The 14,801-nt window shown below is 42.8% G+C and overlaps 1 protein-coding gene across 3 annotated transcripts; it reads left to right on the plus strand.

Moving 5' to 3' along the window:
* The first annotated feature begins 1,539 nt into the window (after nucleotides 1-1,539).
* mapkap1 (MAPK associated protein 1) lies at nucleotides 1,540-14,396 on the plus strand. 3 transcript variants are annotated; one of them, XR_009942704.1, is made up of 13 exons: nucleotides 1,601-1,797; nucleotides 3,841-4,319; nucleotides 6,435-6,524; nucleotides 7,084-7,232; nucleotides 7,898-8,070; nucleotides 8,159-8,335; nucleotides 8,784-8,893; nucleotides 9,580-9,687; nucleotides 10,777-10,917; nucleotides 11,242-11,379; nucleotides 11,758-11,855; nucleotides 12,933-14,050; nucleotides 14,145-14,396. XR_009942704.1 is itself a non-coding variant. In XM_037485200.2 (12 exons), exons 2-12 carry the CDS (start codon nucleotides 4,037-4,039, stop codon nucleotides 13,053-13,055), a joined length of 1,590 nt encoding a protein of 529 aa, XP_037341097.1. In that variant the 5' UTR covers nucleotides 1,540-1,666; nucleotides 3,841-4,036; the 3' UTR covers nucleotides 13,056-14,396. The 3 variants fall into 3 exon arrangements, 2 of the variants coding, with proteins under 2 accessions (XP_037341097.1, XP_037341096.1); XM_037485200.2 differs by having other exon boundaries at nucleotides 1,540-1,666; nucleotides 12,933-14,396; XM_037485199.2 differs by having other exon boundaries at nucleotides 12,933-14,396.
* The last annotated feature ends 405 nt before the right edge of the window (nucleotides 14,397-14,801 follow it).

Genomic DNA, 14,801 nt, shown 5'->3' on the forward strand with positions numbered 1-14,801 from the left:
TTACGTATTATCCAAACGTAAACAACAACACTCTGTAATGGTGCAGTGTGTTGAGACGCCGGTGGAGAAATCAGTGTACAAGTTGAGAGGGATGTTAGAATCTGTACACCACTAAATCACATTATCAGCTTAAATAAATGGGACTTCAGCACAAAACTTGCAGTTACGTGTTATCTGGCTCAATCTATAGAGGGGCCCTGAGGTAGGATCTAGTTGTACTGGTACTGGTACTTGTGCATTGGATTATATACACCTGTCCTCAATCAACTTACCTCAAACAAATTCATTCAATTAATTGTATTTTGTATAGACCCAAAACACAAATTTCCATCAGATGGCTTTACAGTCTGTACACATGCAAGTTCCTCTGTCCTGAAACCACATCAGCACAGGAAAAACTCCCCTACCAATGAAAGCAAGCAGGCAATATAACTATGGACGTGTTGAATATAAGAATAAGAAAAGTAAAGACATTTTGTATTACAAGGTCTGCGAAAAGGGATACCTACCTACTAGAAGAAGCTGTGATTTTTCCTATTTGCAAACCAAACAAAGACTCGTGTCAGGCTGGGAGTTATTGGCCTGTAGCTCCGACATCAAAATGTGGGCAAAATAATGGAGAAAAGGATTAATGAAAGAATGGCATGCTATTTAGAATCAAAATAAATACAAAAAATCAATTTCATCAGTCATGAACATTTACCTATTTATCATAAGTATATACACTGTTGGCACAAATAATTACAATTATACAATTATATGTAAAAGGGAAAGAAATGTAGAATACATTGTTAAAAAGATGCAAGAGTAAATTAAGTAAGTAGAAAAATGGGGTTTGGAATGGGGATTCAGATTTTCTGTTGCAAAATTGGAAGACTAAACAGGATCAGAAGTTAGGCTTACCTGGAAACGACACATAGAAGACTGAAGGGAACCCAGCTCAATCACCTAATACTCAGTCCCACAACACCCATCCCGGCAGTCCCACCATGGTACTTTAAGGAGGCAGAAGTTGACCTTCACTTTCTGCAGCCAAAATGGGTAAATAGTTACCAATAGAAAAATACACCACGAAAACTATTCGACCACACAAAATGTACACAGATGCATCAAAACAGTCAATGGAAGAGCAGGATTTGCATGTGTTATACCCAAATACAATATAATGTCTAAAATAATAATTTACCACTTAACAGTATACACAGGAGGAAGTTTTAATAGGGTTAGTAAACATTAGGGATATTCAATCAGATTTTATTTTATTATAGAAATCCATCAAACACTGGGGGAAAACCCAACAGGCACCTGTCACTGCAGAGAAAAGAACCAATAGAACACATCATCCATTGTCCATGATACAATCATCACAGGGAAAGGCTCAGAGGCGCTATAGAAAGAAAGGATCAGGTTTGAGTTCACACAGCTGATGCAAGTTAATTCACAACATATAGTTTATGGGGAAATATTTAAATACCTGGCAAAGAAAACACTGACACATACCATATGGGATACAGTAGCACTGTCATTTCAGTCCACCCTCCTTTTCAGAAGGTGGCGTTGATGCACACCAACCACCAATAAAAAAACAAAGGAAGAAGAAGAAGAGGAAACCCCCCATAAGGAAGAAGAAGAGTCGCTACTGCTTGGCTGAGCCTGAGCACATCAGGTTGAGTCGCAATTGTGTTAAGATTTTCCTCTAGTGCACGCGCTCCAATGGAAGGGGTCACTATTGGGCGTATACGTGCATAATACGGAAATGTGGACAGTTATTTTCCTGTTCGGATGTCACTTCTAAAGGTGGGACAACGTCATGAACTGACGTCAACTTAAGGTTACCAGTTCTGGGAGGCTGTGAATAGCAACCATCGCTAACTGCAATCAGCTAGTCAAAGCAAGCTTCTATTATGCTAGCCTTAACAAGCCTACGAGCTAACTTGATACTACCAATATAATGCACACTTGCATTCGTCACTACATTTTTTACACACGAATACCGAGGACAGCTGCGACTTGTAGGTTCACGCGGGCTAAACTAACTTAATGTTAGCTAATGTATATAAGTTTTAAGGTAGCCAGCTGGCGAGTTTCAGGTAACGCCAACTAGCTAACCGCGACCAGGGGCTCTTCGCTTTTTAATCGGCTCGGTCCCTGGGAATGAGCGTCACATATGACACGTTTTATTTTAGAGAAGCTCACCCCGAAACGGTTGGTGTGGACGGTTATAGCTTGGTCTAAAAAATAAAAATGAAGAAGGACAGATATGACAACCTCCTCCTTCCACTTTGTAGCATTACATTAGCTACAGTTAGCATCGGTCGGGGCATGTCTTAGTGGTAATGACTGGTTCTAATAAGTTGAATAAGGATTAGGCTTATGGGTCAATATCATATATGATTGTAAACAGTTGGGCTGGTCATCTGGAGTTGCTTGTTGTGTCAGATACACTCGTTGGGCTGCAGTATTACACAGCATCCTGCGTCTAACATGCTAACCTCAGCCGGGCTAAGGCTAATCCGGGGACGGGCTTGTTTTGACATTCTTCACCGCACTCATCTCTGTGTTGAGATTACCAACCGCTTTGTGTTCACAGTGTCAATACTAAGAGATCCTTTCTTTACTAGTCAACATCATGGCGCTTAAGTGCCCAGTGATGGCCTGCACTCTTTGACCTGCCAGTATTTTGTCAACATCATCTTTGTGAATGAGTGTCTCCAAATGAACACATATGTTCCTGTTGGAAACAATTCTTACTCGAGTCGACACCGGTGAAAAATCATTAAACAGGACATTTATGAAATAACCCTTGAAGGTAGGAGCAGTAGGAACGCAAACACGTCATGCTGCTCGGAGGTCTGTGTCTCAGCCTCCGGATTATATAGTGGAGATGACACACACACACACAGCAGTTATGCACCAAGGTCGAAAGTCTGCATGTTAGTGTCTGATATTATGGCACATACACATAACACCTGCGTCAAGGCTTCTCCAAGGTCGGCCGCTTAGTCTAACTTGTGGCGACCAAGGCCATAGAGCAGAGAGGGTAGCCCCAGGGTTGATGGTTCGAACTCCGCCTGCTCCATGTCCTGTGCCAAAGTGTCCATGAGCAACACACCTAACCCCTAAATGCTTCCCGGGCACCACTGTGTGTTAAATGCAAAGAACAATTTCCCCACAGGATTGATAAAGGAATTCTTTCTTCTTCTAGTTGAGGTTACAGACACTAGTTACTCATCAAGGCTTCTCTGCTGGGACGTCACATCCTCTATGGTGTTCTACAGTAATATTGCTAGGACTACCGTGACTAAGACAAAACATTATTTAGGTTTTCCCAACACTTCCTCACCAGGGTTGGTGTTACATGTTGAATGGAAAGGATGTCTAAGTTACTGGGTGTGTGAATGATCTACTCTTTCCTAGTCACAGCAGATAGTTAGACGCAAATCTCCATCCTAATCAGCCTTACGTCTGTTTTTTAAAGAATTCTTGGTGTTTGCATCAACTTAACTATATGCTTAAGCTAACCCCAAAGTTTCTTGTATTCATTGGCTTTTAAAAAAATGTTTTTCTATGAATTGTTCTATTCGTGGCACTTTCTCGCAGTCAGCAGACTGGCTCGCCTTTACAAATCATTCGTAGGCGTAATATAGTTTTAGTACGTGATTACAACATGTATAGAAGCATCTAAGAGTCTCAAACCCTGGTTTCCACCACATGTTTGGAAAATGCCCAAAAGAAGTTTCACCCCACCATAACTTATTGAGCTTTATACCAGTAGGCGGTTGAATTTGAATGCCTTAATTTTCCTGCACCATGTAATAACTGTTATTATGCCCACAACAGGTACTGGCCCCTTTCCGTCCTTGAAGCAGAGAAAATAATTAAGAGATGGGAAAGATGACTACGCTCCACTTTTCATCGTCTGCTACTTTAAGACTGTCAGAGAGAGACTGAAAGGAAAGGGAAGTGTAATACAGGCAAGAGGGCGAGGCCAGGAGAAAACATCGGAAGCTATCAGCGTCTCTACGAAGCAGAGGGAATGGCTTTCTTGGACAACCCGGCCATTATTCTGGCTCACATCCGACAGTCTCATGTGACAAGTGACGATACGGGAATGTGTGAGATGGTACTAATAGACCAGGATGTAGATCTGGAGAAGTGCCAGCTGGCTCTGGTGCCTGGCAGCAGCTGTGGGTCAACAGGGTCAGATTCCCTGATCGAGGGGGACGGCAGTTTGACTGACAATCATGCATGCGACCTCTCCCAGTCCCTGGACATCACCTCTAGCTGGGACTTTGGTGTCCGTCGACGGTCCAACACAGGTAGGCACATCCCAAGTCTCTGGCTGGTTAGCAGGGCAGGCTTTCTGTCAGGCACACCTCCACCTGTGCCAATATAATAGAGGCACCCACAAAGCCTGTTCTGCTGTTGTTTTTTAAGGGGGTATGTGTGTCTAATCAGGGCCGGTGAGGCTCATGATAAATTGTGTGGGGTTAGATTGCAGGTCCCTGTGTGAATGTTTTTCTTTTCTATGGGGTAAGCAGCACAGGTCTGATTCACAATGATTCATTTTTGAGTATACTTGGTAAATCAAGCGTTCAATGTCAGACAGTTTTTTTGCTCTGGTCTGCTCTATAATCAATAACTCTTTGGAAACCTTTATACATATAAACTACAGTTACACTTTTAAGTTTTTTCATAGCCAAGGTCTTCGAAGCCTGCTGCTGTCTTGGATGACCACAACATTCCTCACAATTTCCTTTCAGCATTTCTGTCGGTTGCACTGAACAAAAATGTCTCTTATCAGAGTCTCAATCTATTTGTTAATGCATCAGAGTGTTCTATATTGGTACTATTGGGTCTCATTGCTGCTTTTGAGCTAATCTATCACTAGATCTTGGTAGATCGGCTCAGTTAGTGGACTTGGGCCTTTTGTTCCGCTTTGGTGGTTCTTGTATAACGTTTCAGACAGAAGGTTCTCAGTTACTGCCCATAACTATTCAATAACTTTGCAAGAGGTAATCAAACTGAAACAAGGTGACTGTCAAACCAAAATGTGTCAATGTGAGCTCTATGTGCCCATACAAACAGCGCTATGCTGCAGCCATTTGGGAGTTTGTGGTGTGTAGAGGAGGAGTGCATTCAGAAACCCCACAGAGGAAGAAATAATAGAGCATCAAGATCGATGTGGCTCAGGACCAGCAACCACAAGGCCAGATGTAGCTATTTATTAGGACATAAGTTTGGGTCTGACAAGCTGCATACACGTACCCCCCGATCCCCCGATATATATCCACACACATTGGCATGTTCTGACAGGCAGATCAGACATTAGGGTAAAGAACATGAGCTTTGTTTGAATATATTGAGTATCTTTACATGGCCGTTTAATTAAGGGAAAATCCATGTTGTTTGGCCTGAGGCCATAATTCAATTAAATTTTTACATTAAAACATTTTCCTCATAGGGCTTTGCAATCTGTACACATGTGACATCCTCTGTCCCAAAACCCTCACATCGACCAAGGAAAAACTCTCCAAAAAATGAAAAAATCTTCAGTAGGTGTCAGCAGGGCCATGAAATGAGGCAGGACAAGATAGCGCCACGAGCCATGGAAACCTCAGAAGCTTGATAAGTGACTTGAGAAGTCCCCCATCAGTTTAGGCCTATAGCAGCTAATCTCAGGGCTGGTCCAGGCTAACCTGAGCCAGCCCTGACTACGAAGTGTTATAAAAGGGCAATGTCTTCTTAAGCCTAGTTTTATGAGGTAAGCAAGAAGTGCCTGATTTTTAATCAATTATGTAGGTGGAAAAAAGCATCACTAAGCCCTGCCGCCAGATGTGTCAGCTGCTACTTAATTTGCATCCTTGTGTTGGCCCTTTTAATCTTGTTCAATCCGTCGTCAAATGGTGCTGTGTTTTTATGATAATTGTGTTAATCTGTTTTAAGCTACAATGAGGACTTTAAATTGCAAGGTAATTGTGGTTTTGGGGATAGAGGGATAGAAGCCTTGTCCCTTTTTTGGCTCCCTTGAGCTTTGGTCTTGGTTGTGGGTTGAGAGCTGCAATCCTCTGAGACTTGAGTATTGACCCGTGGCAGCTGTCTCATCAGGACTCAATCAAGACAGCCGAGAGAAACCCGGGGCTGCTGGTAAGAGGAGAGGGATGGACAAGAATGTGATTTAACAAAATGTACAAGTTTTATTTATTTATTTGTACTATTTTCTTATGACTGTCTTTCCAAATATAACATGGCAGAGTGCATCCTTAAAGCAAATGTCCTTGTTTCCTCGCACTGCTGTCAAAGGCCCAAGGAAAGATATACCTTACATATTTGAACTAAAGTGCAACGTACTGTACGTAATGCTGATTTATATCAGGTTCATGGCAACCTTTAGTCCTGTGGCTGAAATTGAAGTTGTGTTTTTCTCTTTCCAGCGCAAAGACTTGAAAGGTTAAGGAAAGAACGGCAGAACCAAATCAAATGTAAAAACGTTCAGTGGAAGGAGAGGTCGAACTCTCAATCAGGTAAGGTTCTGTATTATTGTTAATAAATGTACCAAACATATTTCAACAATGACTTATTTCATAAAAGCCTTTTCAAGTTTCTCTTTTTATGATCTCCGTATGACTGAACTTTTCTAAATAACTTTATTCTGAATAAAAAAAAGCTGCTGAGAAATGTCAAAGTTCAAACAATTTCTCTAAATTCTCTCGATACCGTGATTAGATGAAGATTCCCAAGCTGGGTCAGGACTTCCCCAAACTTCCTTTAGGTTATTCACACTTCATTTGAATGGCTACTTTATTCTAAGAGTTGTTTAATATCTTGTCAATGTAGGAAGAAAGTCAGCCTTTGTTTCAGTTGATAACTATTTCCCTTGTTACTTTTGGGGCTTTATCTAAAGTACTGTACCTAAAATATGTCACTGGGGAAAAAAGCTAGTTTTCTTGAGTGCTCGACTCTTGATGATTATAACAGCTGTTTAATCCAGACATAGATTCCTCACTTCGTCTGGATATGTGGCTACTTTTACCAACGCGCTTGAAAGTAACTCAGTGATGCTGCATGGTGTTTATTGTCCAGCGGAGGATCTGGGCTCCCTGTTTGAAAAACGGGACTTTAAGGACCGGCCAAAGACAACAGGTACCAAATCCACGCTTTCACTGCGGCTGGAGCAGTGTCCCCAGCAGCTCAACAACCCCTTCAATGAATATTCCAAATTTGATGGCAAGGTTAGTTATTCCACATTTAGTTCCTCTTCATTTGTTTCATTCAGGTGTCATTAAAAGAAACTCATTTCAGAATAGTGTGTCCGGCTGTAGCAATAAAAACATGTGAACTTATTGGGTTTAATTGATGCAGGACAGAAAACCTTCATTCTAACGCACCATTACAGGAGATCAGCTTCAGCGCAGCAATCACAAAGATGAGATTATGAACGTTAAGGTTGTGCGCTGTGGCCAAAAATCCTATCACACTATTTAGAAAGATTCCGACGGTTTGTCTTTTTTTAGGTAAACACATTAATACATTGACCGCATAAAGGACTGCTGTTGGCTGCCCGAACTTGAAACTTTTTCCAACGGATACGAACAGCCCAAAATTGTATTATCCAATTAATTAAATTGATTGATTAAAAGATGAAATACTGTGATATGGTGATATATTTGAAAGAAGGTGAACTTGCACAAGTTGATGTGTATTAGGACGTGTATGTAAACCGTTTCAATAGGTAACTACTCACAAGTGTGGGGCAGCGCTCCTGCTGTAATACAAGCCTGCCCTTCACACTATCCAGATGACTTGCCTTGTGAAAAGGTCCCACCAGTGGACACTGAAGTTGGATGTGTCCTCTGCCGTGTCCCTTTACCCTGTGTTTTCTCTTCACCTCTTTAAGGGCCACATTGGCACGACGGCCACAAAAAAGATAGACGTCTACCTGTCGATGCAGCTGGCTCAGGAGAAAGTACACCCAATGATGGTGGTGACCATCGCCAACGCACGCGTCCACGACCTCATCGGCCTCATATGTTGGCAGTACACAAGCGAGGGGCGAGAGCCCAAACTCAAGTGAGCAGAAGAACGACACCCCCCCCCCCCCCCCCCCCCCCCCCCCTTTGGTAGAATGTAGGGGGTTTTAACGTGCGTGTCTCCACAGTGACAACGTGAATGCCTACTGTCTTCACATTGCGGAGGACGATGGGGAGGTGGACACGGACTTCCCCCCGCTGGACTCCAATGAGCCCATCCACAAGTTTGGTTTCAGCACCTTGGCCCTGGTGGAGAAATATTCCTCACCAGGCCTCGCTTCTAGACAGTCCCTGTTTGTCCGAATGTGAGTAAGAGATACACAACATGTTCATGCATGTGAGCACTGAGGGGGGGTTCATTCACAGCGCTTCGCTTTTTCCACATTTTCACATGTTACAGCTTATTCCAAATGGATTAAATTAATTATTTCCTCAATATTTTACCCACAACACCCAACATGAAAGTTGAAAACGGCTTGATCGGATATTTCTCAAAATTTTAATAATAAAGGAAAAAATTATAACGTGTACACACACGTATTTACAGCCAATACTTTGAAGCACCTTTTTCAGCAGTTACAGCCTCAAGTCCTGATGAAGCTACTAGTTGCACCTGTTTGGCTGTAACACATCAAAATGTGGAGAGAAAAAATGTGGTGACTATGCTGATTCTTTTGCAGGGATCCAGTAAGAGTTACCTTGATGAACAAGTTCAACCCACTGAGGCATTCTTTACCTTTCTTCCTCTCTTAGAAATGCTGCTCATGGTTTCTCTTTAATCCCCGTGGACAGTCTGAAGGTCACCATGAAAGAAATTCTGCAGAAAGCTCTGAAGAAGAGGAAGGGCTCCCAGAAAGGCTCAGGTAATAGCATCATGCTTACTCTCATCCAACACATGGATTCTGTTTGTCTGAGTTAGAAAGAACAAATAAACTGGGCTGTAAATCTGTTTTAGCTCAGTCAGATGTAATGACCAATGATCATTTCCCATGTCTGCCTGCCATTATGAAGCCAGTGTCATTTTCTCACGGAGAGATTGTACTGGAACAAGGTTTCCTCTCCCTACGATCGTCATATCAGATTCTGCTTTCATACATACACAAACGTAAACGTGGTCTTTCCGTTCATCGCTTTTCTCCATGCTGCTCGTGATCTAGGCTGTAGAATTCTAAAAGAAAAAAGTAATCCAACTAGTGTGTGCTGTCTTAGCCCAAACTCCAAATGCACTTCAAAACATCAGATATGATTTTTCACAGAATTATTCTACTATCCACATTTGTTGTCATTTAGCCCAAACACCATTTTCATTGCTCTTTTTTGCTTTTACACTCACATACGTTTTATTTGCGTTAAAATAATTGAAATGACTGGTGGAGATTGTACAGATCACTTGAGTATTATTGGTACCGGACCAGTAGTCAAAAGCTGTACTGAAAACAAGACTCATAAAAGAAGATCCCTTATGCTGAAGGTGTGTATCATCGACCACTAGAAGAGCTGCTCCCCATCCATTTCTAAAGCTGTGGTGTGACTCCTCCCTCTCTGACAGGGCCCATGTATCGCCTGGAGAAGCAGACTGAGCCGAACGTCTCAGTGGACCTGGACTCGACACTGGAGAGCCAGAGCACTCTGGAGTTCTGCCTCGTCCGAGAAAACAGTAAGTAATCCTTCCCCTGGGAAGCTCCTCCCACTTCCCCTCGCCTCTCATCTGAGAAGCTTCTCACGAAGGTTCGTCGTTCAAGCCAGTAGCAGCGGCTACTCATGCGGAGCTAGTGAATAGTAAAGCACTGTACGGGTCATTGATCCGTGACCGGGAGGATCAGCCCTTATTTTTTAAATAGTGTAATCTCAAAAGTGTGTAAAAGTTTTACTGCTCATGTTTCTTTTATAGTAACAGATCCCTGAATTAATGGTGCACCCTAACGCTAAAAGCAATTTAGCATATTTTACCTATTGATATTCCCTTGAAATAGCTGCTTCTTGTCATGCTGCCTGCACACATGGACCTGTCTCACGTGCACAAGCTCCTGCCGACCGTCCTCAGCTTGTTGATAAAAAGATGGCCGAAGTGAAATGTGGAAGTACTTTGGCTCCATTACTGTATAATCAGTGCTATGATGGCACCATGTAGTTTTCATTAATATCTAATATTAATGCCATTTGATAACACTTAACTTAAACACTGTTTCAAAGTGGATACCTTCATTCTTTTGTTTTTATGTAAAACTATAGCCACATTTTTTTTTGCTTCAAGTGTTTTTCTAATACTGCATAGCTATATTTCTGTTCTTATTGTTTCCATGTAACGTGATTTTGAATAATACAATTGTAAAATCCCTGAATCAAAAGTTCTAGATCTCATCTTATATTTTGCTTCAATCCGTATTTGTTAGCGTTTAGCCTGTTAGCTCCTCCGTTTCCCGCGTGCAAAGGGAAGTTAGATGACCCTTTATAATCGGATAAATAACTCTATAATACTATGAAACACACATTGAATCTAATTTGTAAACCCCAAAAGTTCTGCGTTTCTGTAAAGAAAGAAAAGATATTTGATACAACCCTACAAAATATGTATTGGCTAACTGTTAAGGACTTGCTTTACTACTTTTATGCAATATCAAAGGTATTTTCTTAGATAATCATCTATGTATAAGAACCCTTTTGATTGAGGACAATGGTAGCATTAGGTGATGGTTTGCCTTGTTGCTGCTACTAAAGCTCTTTGTGATCTTCCTTCGGTCTGCAGGCTCCAGGGGCGAAGAGAGCTCAGAGGAAGACCCCCCCATCGATATCACCACGGTGCAAGACATGTTGAGCAGCCACCACTATAAGTCCTTCAAGATCAGCATGATCCACAAGCTGCGCTTCACCACGGATGTCCAGCTAGGTAAATGCTGTGAGGCGCCGACACGTGTGATTCTTTCAGCCAAAGCCTGAGTCACAGCTTCTCTGCCAACACATGGCGTCATGCTGTTTATGTTAGCATAGCTAGTGCTAGTTGTGCTGTGTTCAGTTACTTTGCTCTTTTGATTATTCTGTATACCAAAGTATAAAATGGACACATTGAAATGTTTGACCTTATGATTGAGGAAAGGTCAAAGTGTATCCATCCAGTACATGTCGAGCTATAAGAGAGCACAGCAGTTAGGAGAAGTGTGGTCCAACGATGCGCGGTTATCATGCGTGTGATAGAAGTCTTCCATACCTCCAGGCGTTTCAGGAGAGAAGCTGGAGATCGATCCTGTCACCAATCAGAAGGCCAGCACCAAGTTCTGGATCCGACAGAAGCCCATCTCTATCGACTCGGACCACCTGTGTGCCTGCGACCTCGTAGAGGAGCGAAGCCCCAGTGAGTGGACCACGCAGCATGCCTCAACATCGCAGGCACAGCACATCGGGATACTTACTCCCTAACAACAGCACACAATGGTGGAGACTTTTCCTTTGAGGAAAAGGTCATTAAACTGACTTTAACCTTGATTTATACGGGCCAGACTAAGAATTTAGAGTCCGGTGCCAGTGGTAAAGTCTCTCCTAAAGTTGACCATCAAATTATTACTTTTATTTATTGGTCATTGATCCCTCCTTAAAAAGGTGAGGGTTTTAGGTGTTTCGGAGAGACGTTGTATGAGGCGGTCCTGTGAAGTAGCTTCAGTAGACAACGACGTGGCTGAAGATGTCCATTGTCCCTCTCATCAAACACTTGTCTTTCCTCCGTGTCTTACAGGCCATGCAATATTTAAGCTCACTTATCTCAGCAACCACGACTACAAGCCGCTCTACTTCGAGTCTGATGCTGCTACTGTCAACGAAATAGTGCTGAAGGTGAGTTCTTCTTCACCGTGGGAAGCGTTTGTCTGGCATCAACCGGTCCTCTGCTCATACTTCTGCTCTCCAGGAGTTCTGTTCCACGCCGCCTTTGTCTCAATTTTTACAGTGCCAAATATACTAGTGGTATTTGGTTTTATTTCACCACGGCACTCTTCATTTGTGATAATAGCCCTGATGATGTCATAGTGATGGAATCAGGATTGGAGACCTTAAACAGGAAGTCTTGAGTTCTCGAATGAAGTGAAGGTCAACTATAGAATCCATTGTCTTTAAAGCTGGACCCAAACTAGACACTGAACTAAAAATGTTTTCCCTTTGTCAGTCCCTAAAGTGGAGTCGTGCTACCTTCTGGAATACTTTGAATATATTAATTCTTGAATAGATATTTTCCCCTTGTGAATATGTGTGTGTCTGGTATCACTTACTGCGGTAGGAACTACTTTAGAGAAATTATTTAAATTTGTCAGTCTACCCCTTTAATTTAATTGTTGCTGGCATACTTTCAATGTTGGAAACACTCCTCAGAGGTTTTCTCTTGTCCAGTTTGGGTGAGCCAGTGTGAATCGTAGTCCGTTTCCTGTTGGCTGACAGGAGTGTCCCCCTCTGTGGTCTTCTCATCTTCTTCAACGTGTTGTGTGTTCAGAGATGGCGTTCTGCATTCCTTGGTTGTAACGAGTGCTTATATGAGTTCCTGTTGCCTTTCTATCATCTCCACCCAGTCTGCTCGTTCTCCTCTGATCTCTCACATCAACAACTGCTGCTCACTGGATGTTCTCTCTTTTTGGACCATTCTCTGAAGACCCAGAGATGGTTGTGAGTGAGAATCCCGGTAGATCAGCAGTTTGTGACGTACTCAGACCATCCACGTTAAAGTCACTTGAATGTACCTGGGCATGTGGCCTGGCTGATCTTATCCAAAATAGAGCAAGAACCAATCAAGAATACTTTATCATCATTATTATTATTGTTATTTTGATTAAAAATGTCATTTCATTGTATTTTTGGTAACGTTACTACTGACTGCAGTTTCCAATCAACATTCCCAAACACACAGTGAATGTTTGTTTTCAGGTGAACTATATCCTCGAGTCCCGAGCCAGCACCTCTCGGGCCGACTACTTTGCCCAGAAGCAGCGCAAGCTGAGCCGGCGGACCAGCTTCAGCTTCCAGAAGGAGAAGAAGACTGGCCAGTAGACGGGCTGAAGCTGCTCAGATGCCTGTCTGCCTGCACGTGCGGGGTCCGACTTGTTGACAGGGCCCGGCGGTCCCGTACCCGGACAGCAGCGGGCTGAACCGAAGCAGAGACTGACCGGAGAGTCGGGTCTGCTGGAGCACGGGGCCGGTGAAGGCCCCCTTAGGCTCCATGGTGCATAGAGAGCCCACGACCAAAAAACTCTTCTCTAAGCATCCGTGGGACTGAGGTTTGGCTCCGGTTCATTCACTGCCTCTGAACATGAGCTCCGTCCTCCACGAGGGATGTGTACAATTCAACGAAAAAAGCCACATGCTACATTTTTGCTTCTGTTAAATAGACTGTGCTTTTTCATGTACTGTACATAGAAAATTCACATTCAAGAAAATGAAATAATGATGTAACAGAAATACAATAGCCAAGTCTGGATTATTGCAAACAGGTCAACACCCTTCTGCCTTGATTCCTTCTAAGGGCTAGCATTTGTATTGCCTCTTACTGGCTCTCAACATGGCGACGGTTGAGCAGCTAACGGTGCTAACAGTGTAGACTAAGGCATAGGGGTTGATCTGAGGGGACCACCCTCACATGCACTAAAAGGCACGTGGGGTGAGCAAAGCACAGAGACGCTCCGATATCGACACACGCAACAACTTCCTTTTCGGCTCAGGTAGACATTAGCACGCTATATATCTATGTATATGTGTGTGTATATATATATATATACATATATCATTTGTAATTGTTTGCTGCTAAGTTAATGCTTTTAATATCCAATTTGTCATTGTTGATTTTTGTTTCTAATGCATTGTACTGAGAGGCATTTACCCTCTGCCATAGGTCTGGGATGGACAAATTAATAGAAACACTTCTCCCTCTTTTATGAAATATAGCCGTTATCAAATGAATTCATGCTTTAGCATTGTGACGGAGCTGAGGCAAGGGAAGGATGAGGTAGAGCCAACGGTCACCCAAACCAACACCGTCTGCCTAAAAGGTGCAGTGTGACGTTATAATGATAATGTATGCAGTCAGCAGCACCCACAGCCTGTTGCACAAACACACCGACCATTCATTGTTTGTGTCAACAGCGTTCATCCCGGACTGAACTGCTCACACTCAGGGATCCCCTGAAGGATGGCTGTGATCATCCTCTAGTTCTACGACATGTTGATGTGTCTAAGGGACTAATGGAGCTGCGGGAAGTGGTCGCGTAACGCTAGGTCCACTAAAAGAGCTTGTTTTGACACTGACGGGCTCAGATTGTTATTACAAGTGACTGACAGCGTTCTGAAACGAGGCCTACAGAGAAATAAAACCCTTTTTCTCCACTTTTCCCTTGATCCAGTGTGTGTTTCTGTCGCCATATTCAAAGAGCCCTTTAAAGTCTTTAAATATTTAGCTGTGAAATATGGAAATATTTTAGAAGACTGCTTTGTGTGTGAATCAGTACTCAAGCATCGATGTCAGACACTTCTAATAACCACTCCATAGGTCCTGTCCTCACACCTTCTCATTCCTTCTGACCGTACCTGCTGTGAAGTGATCTTTGTAGGCAAACTACGTTGTTGAGATGGGGGACCAAAGCCAGAGTTGTGTGTCTGCTGCTAAGCTGCTGTGAGCCTTAATAAGGCTAACTTTGGTGTATGATCGTGATAGGATTGGGCTACTAGTGCTAGTGCACACTATTCTGTGACTTGCAGCAGTGCAACAACTTTCATTCTCACATGGCATTTAGTACTTCATGA

This window comes from Pungitius pungitius, chromosome 18 (assembly GCF_949316345.1).
Source record: "Pungitius pungitius chromosome 18, fPunPun2.1, whole genome shotgun sequence".
Classification (NCBI taxonomy): domain Eukaryota; kingdom Metazoa; phylum Chordata; class Actinopteri; order Perciformes; family Gasterosteidae; genus Pungitius; species Pungitius pungitius.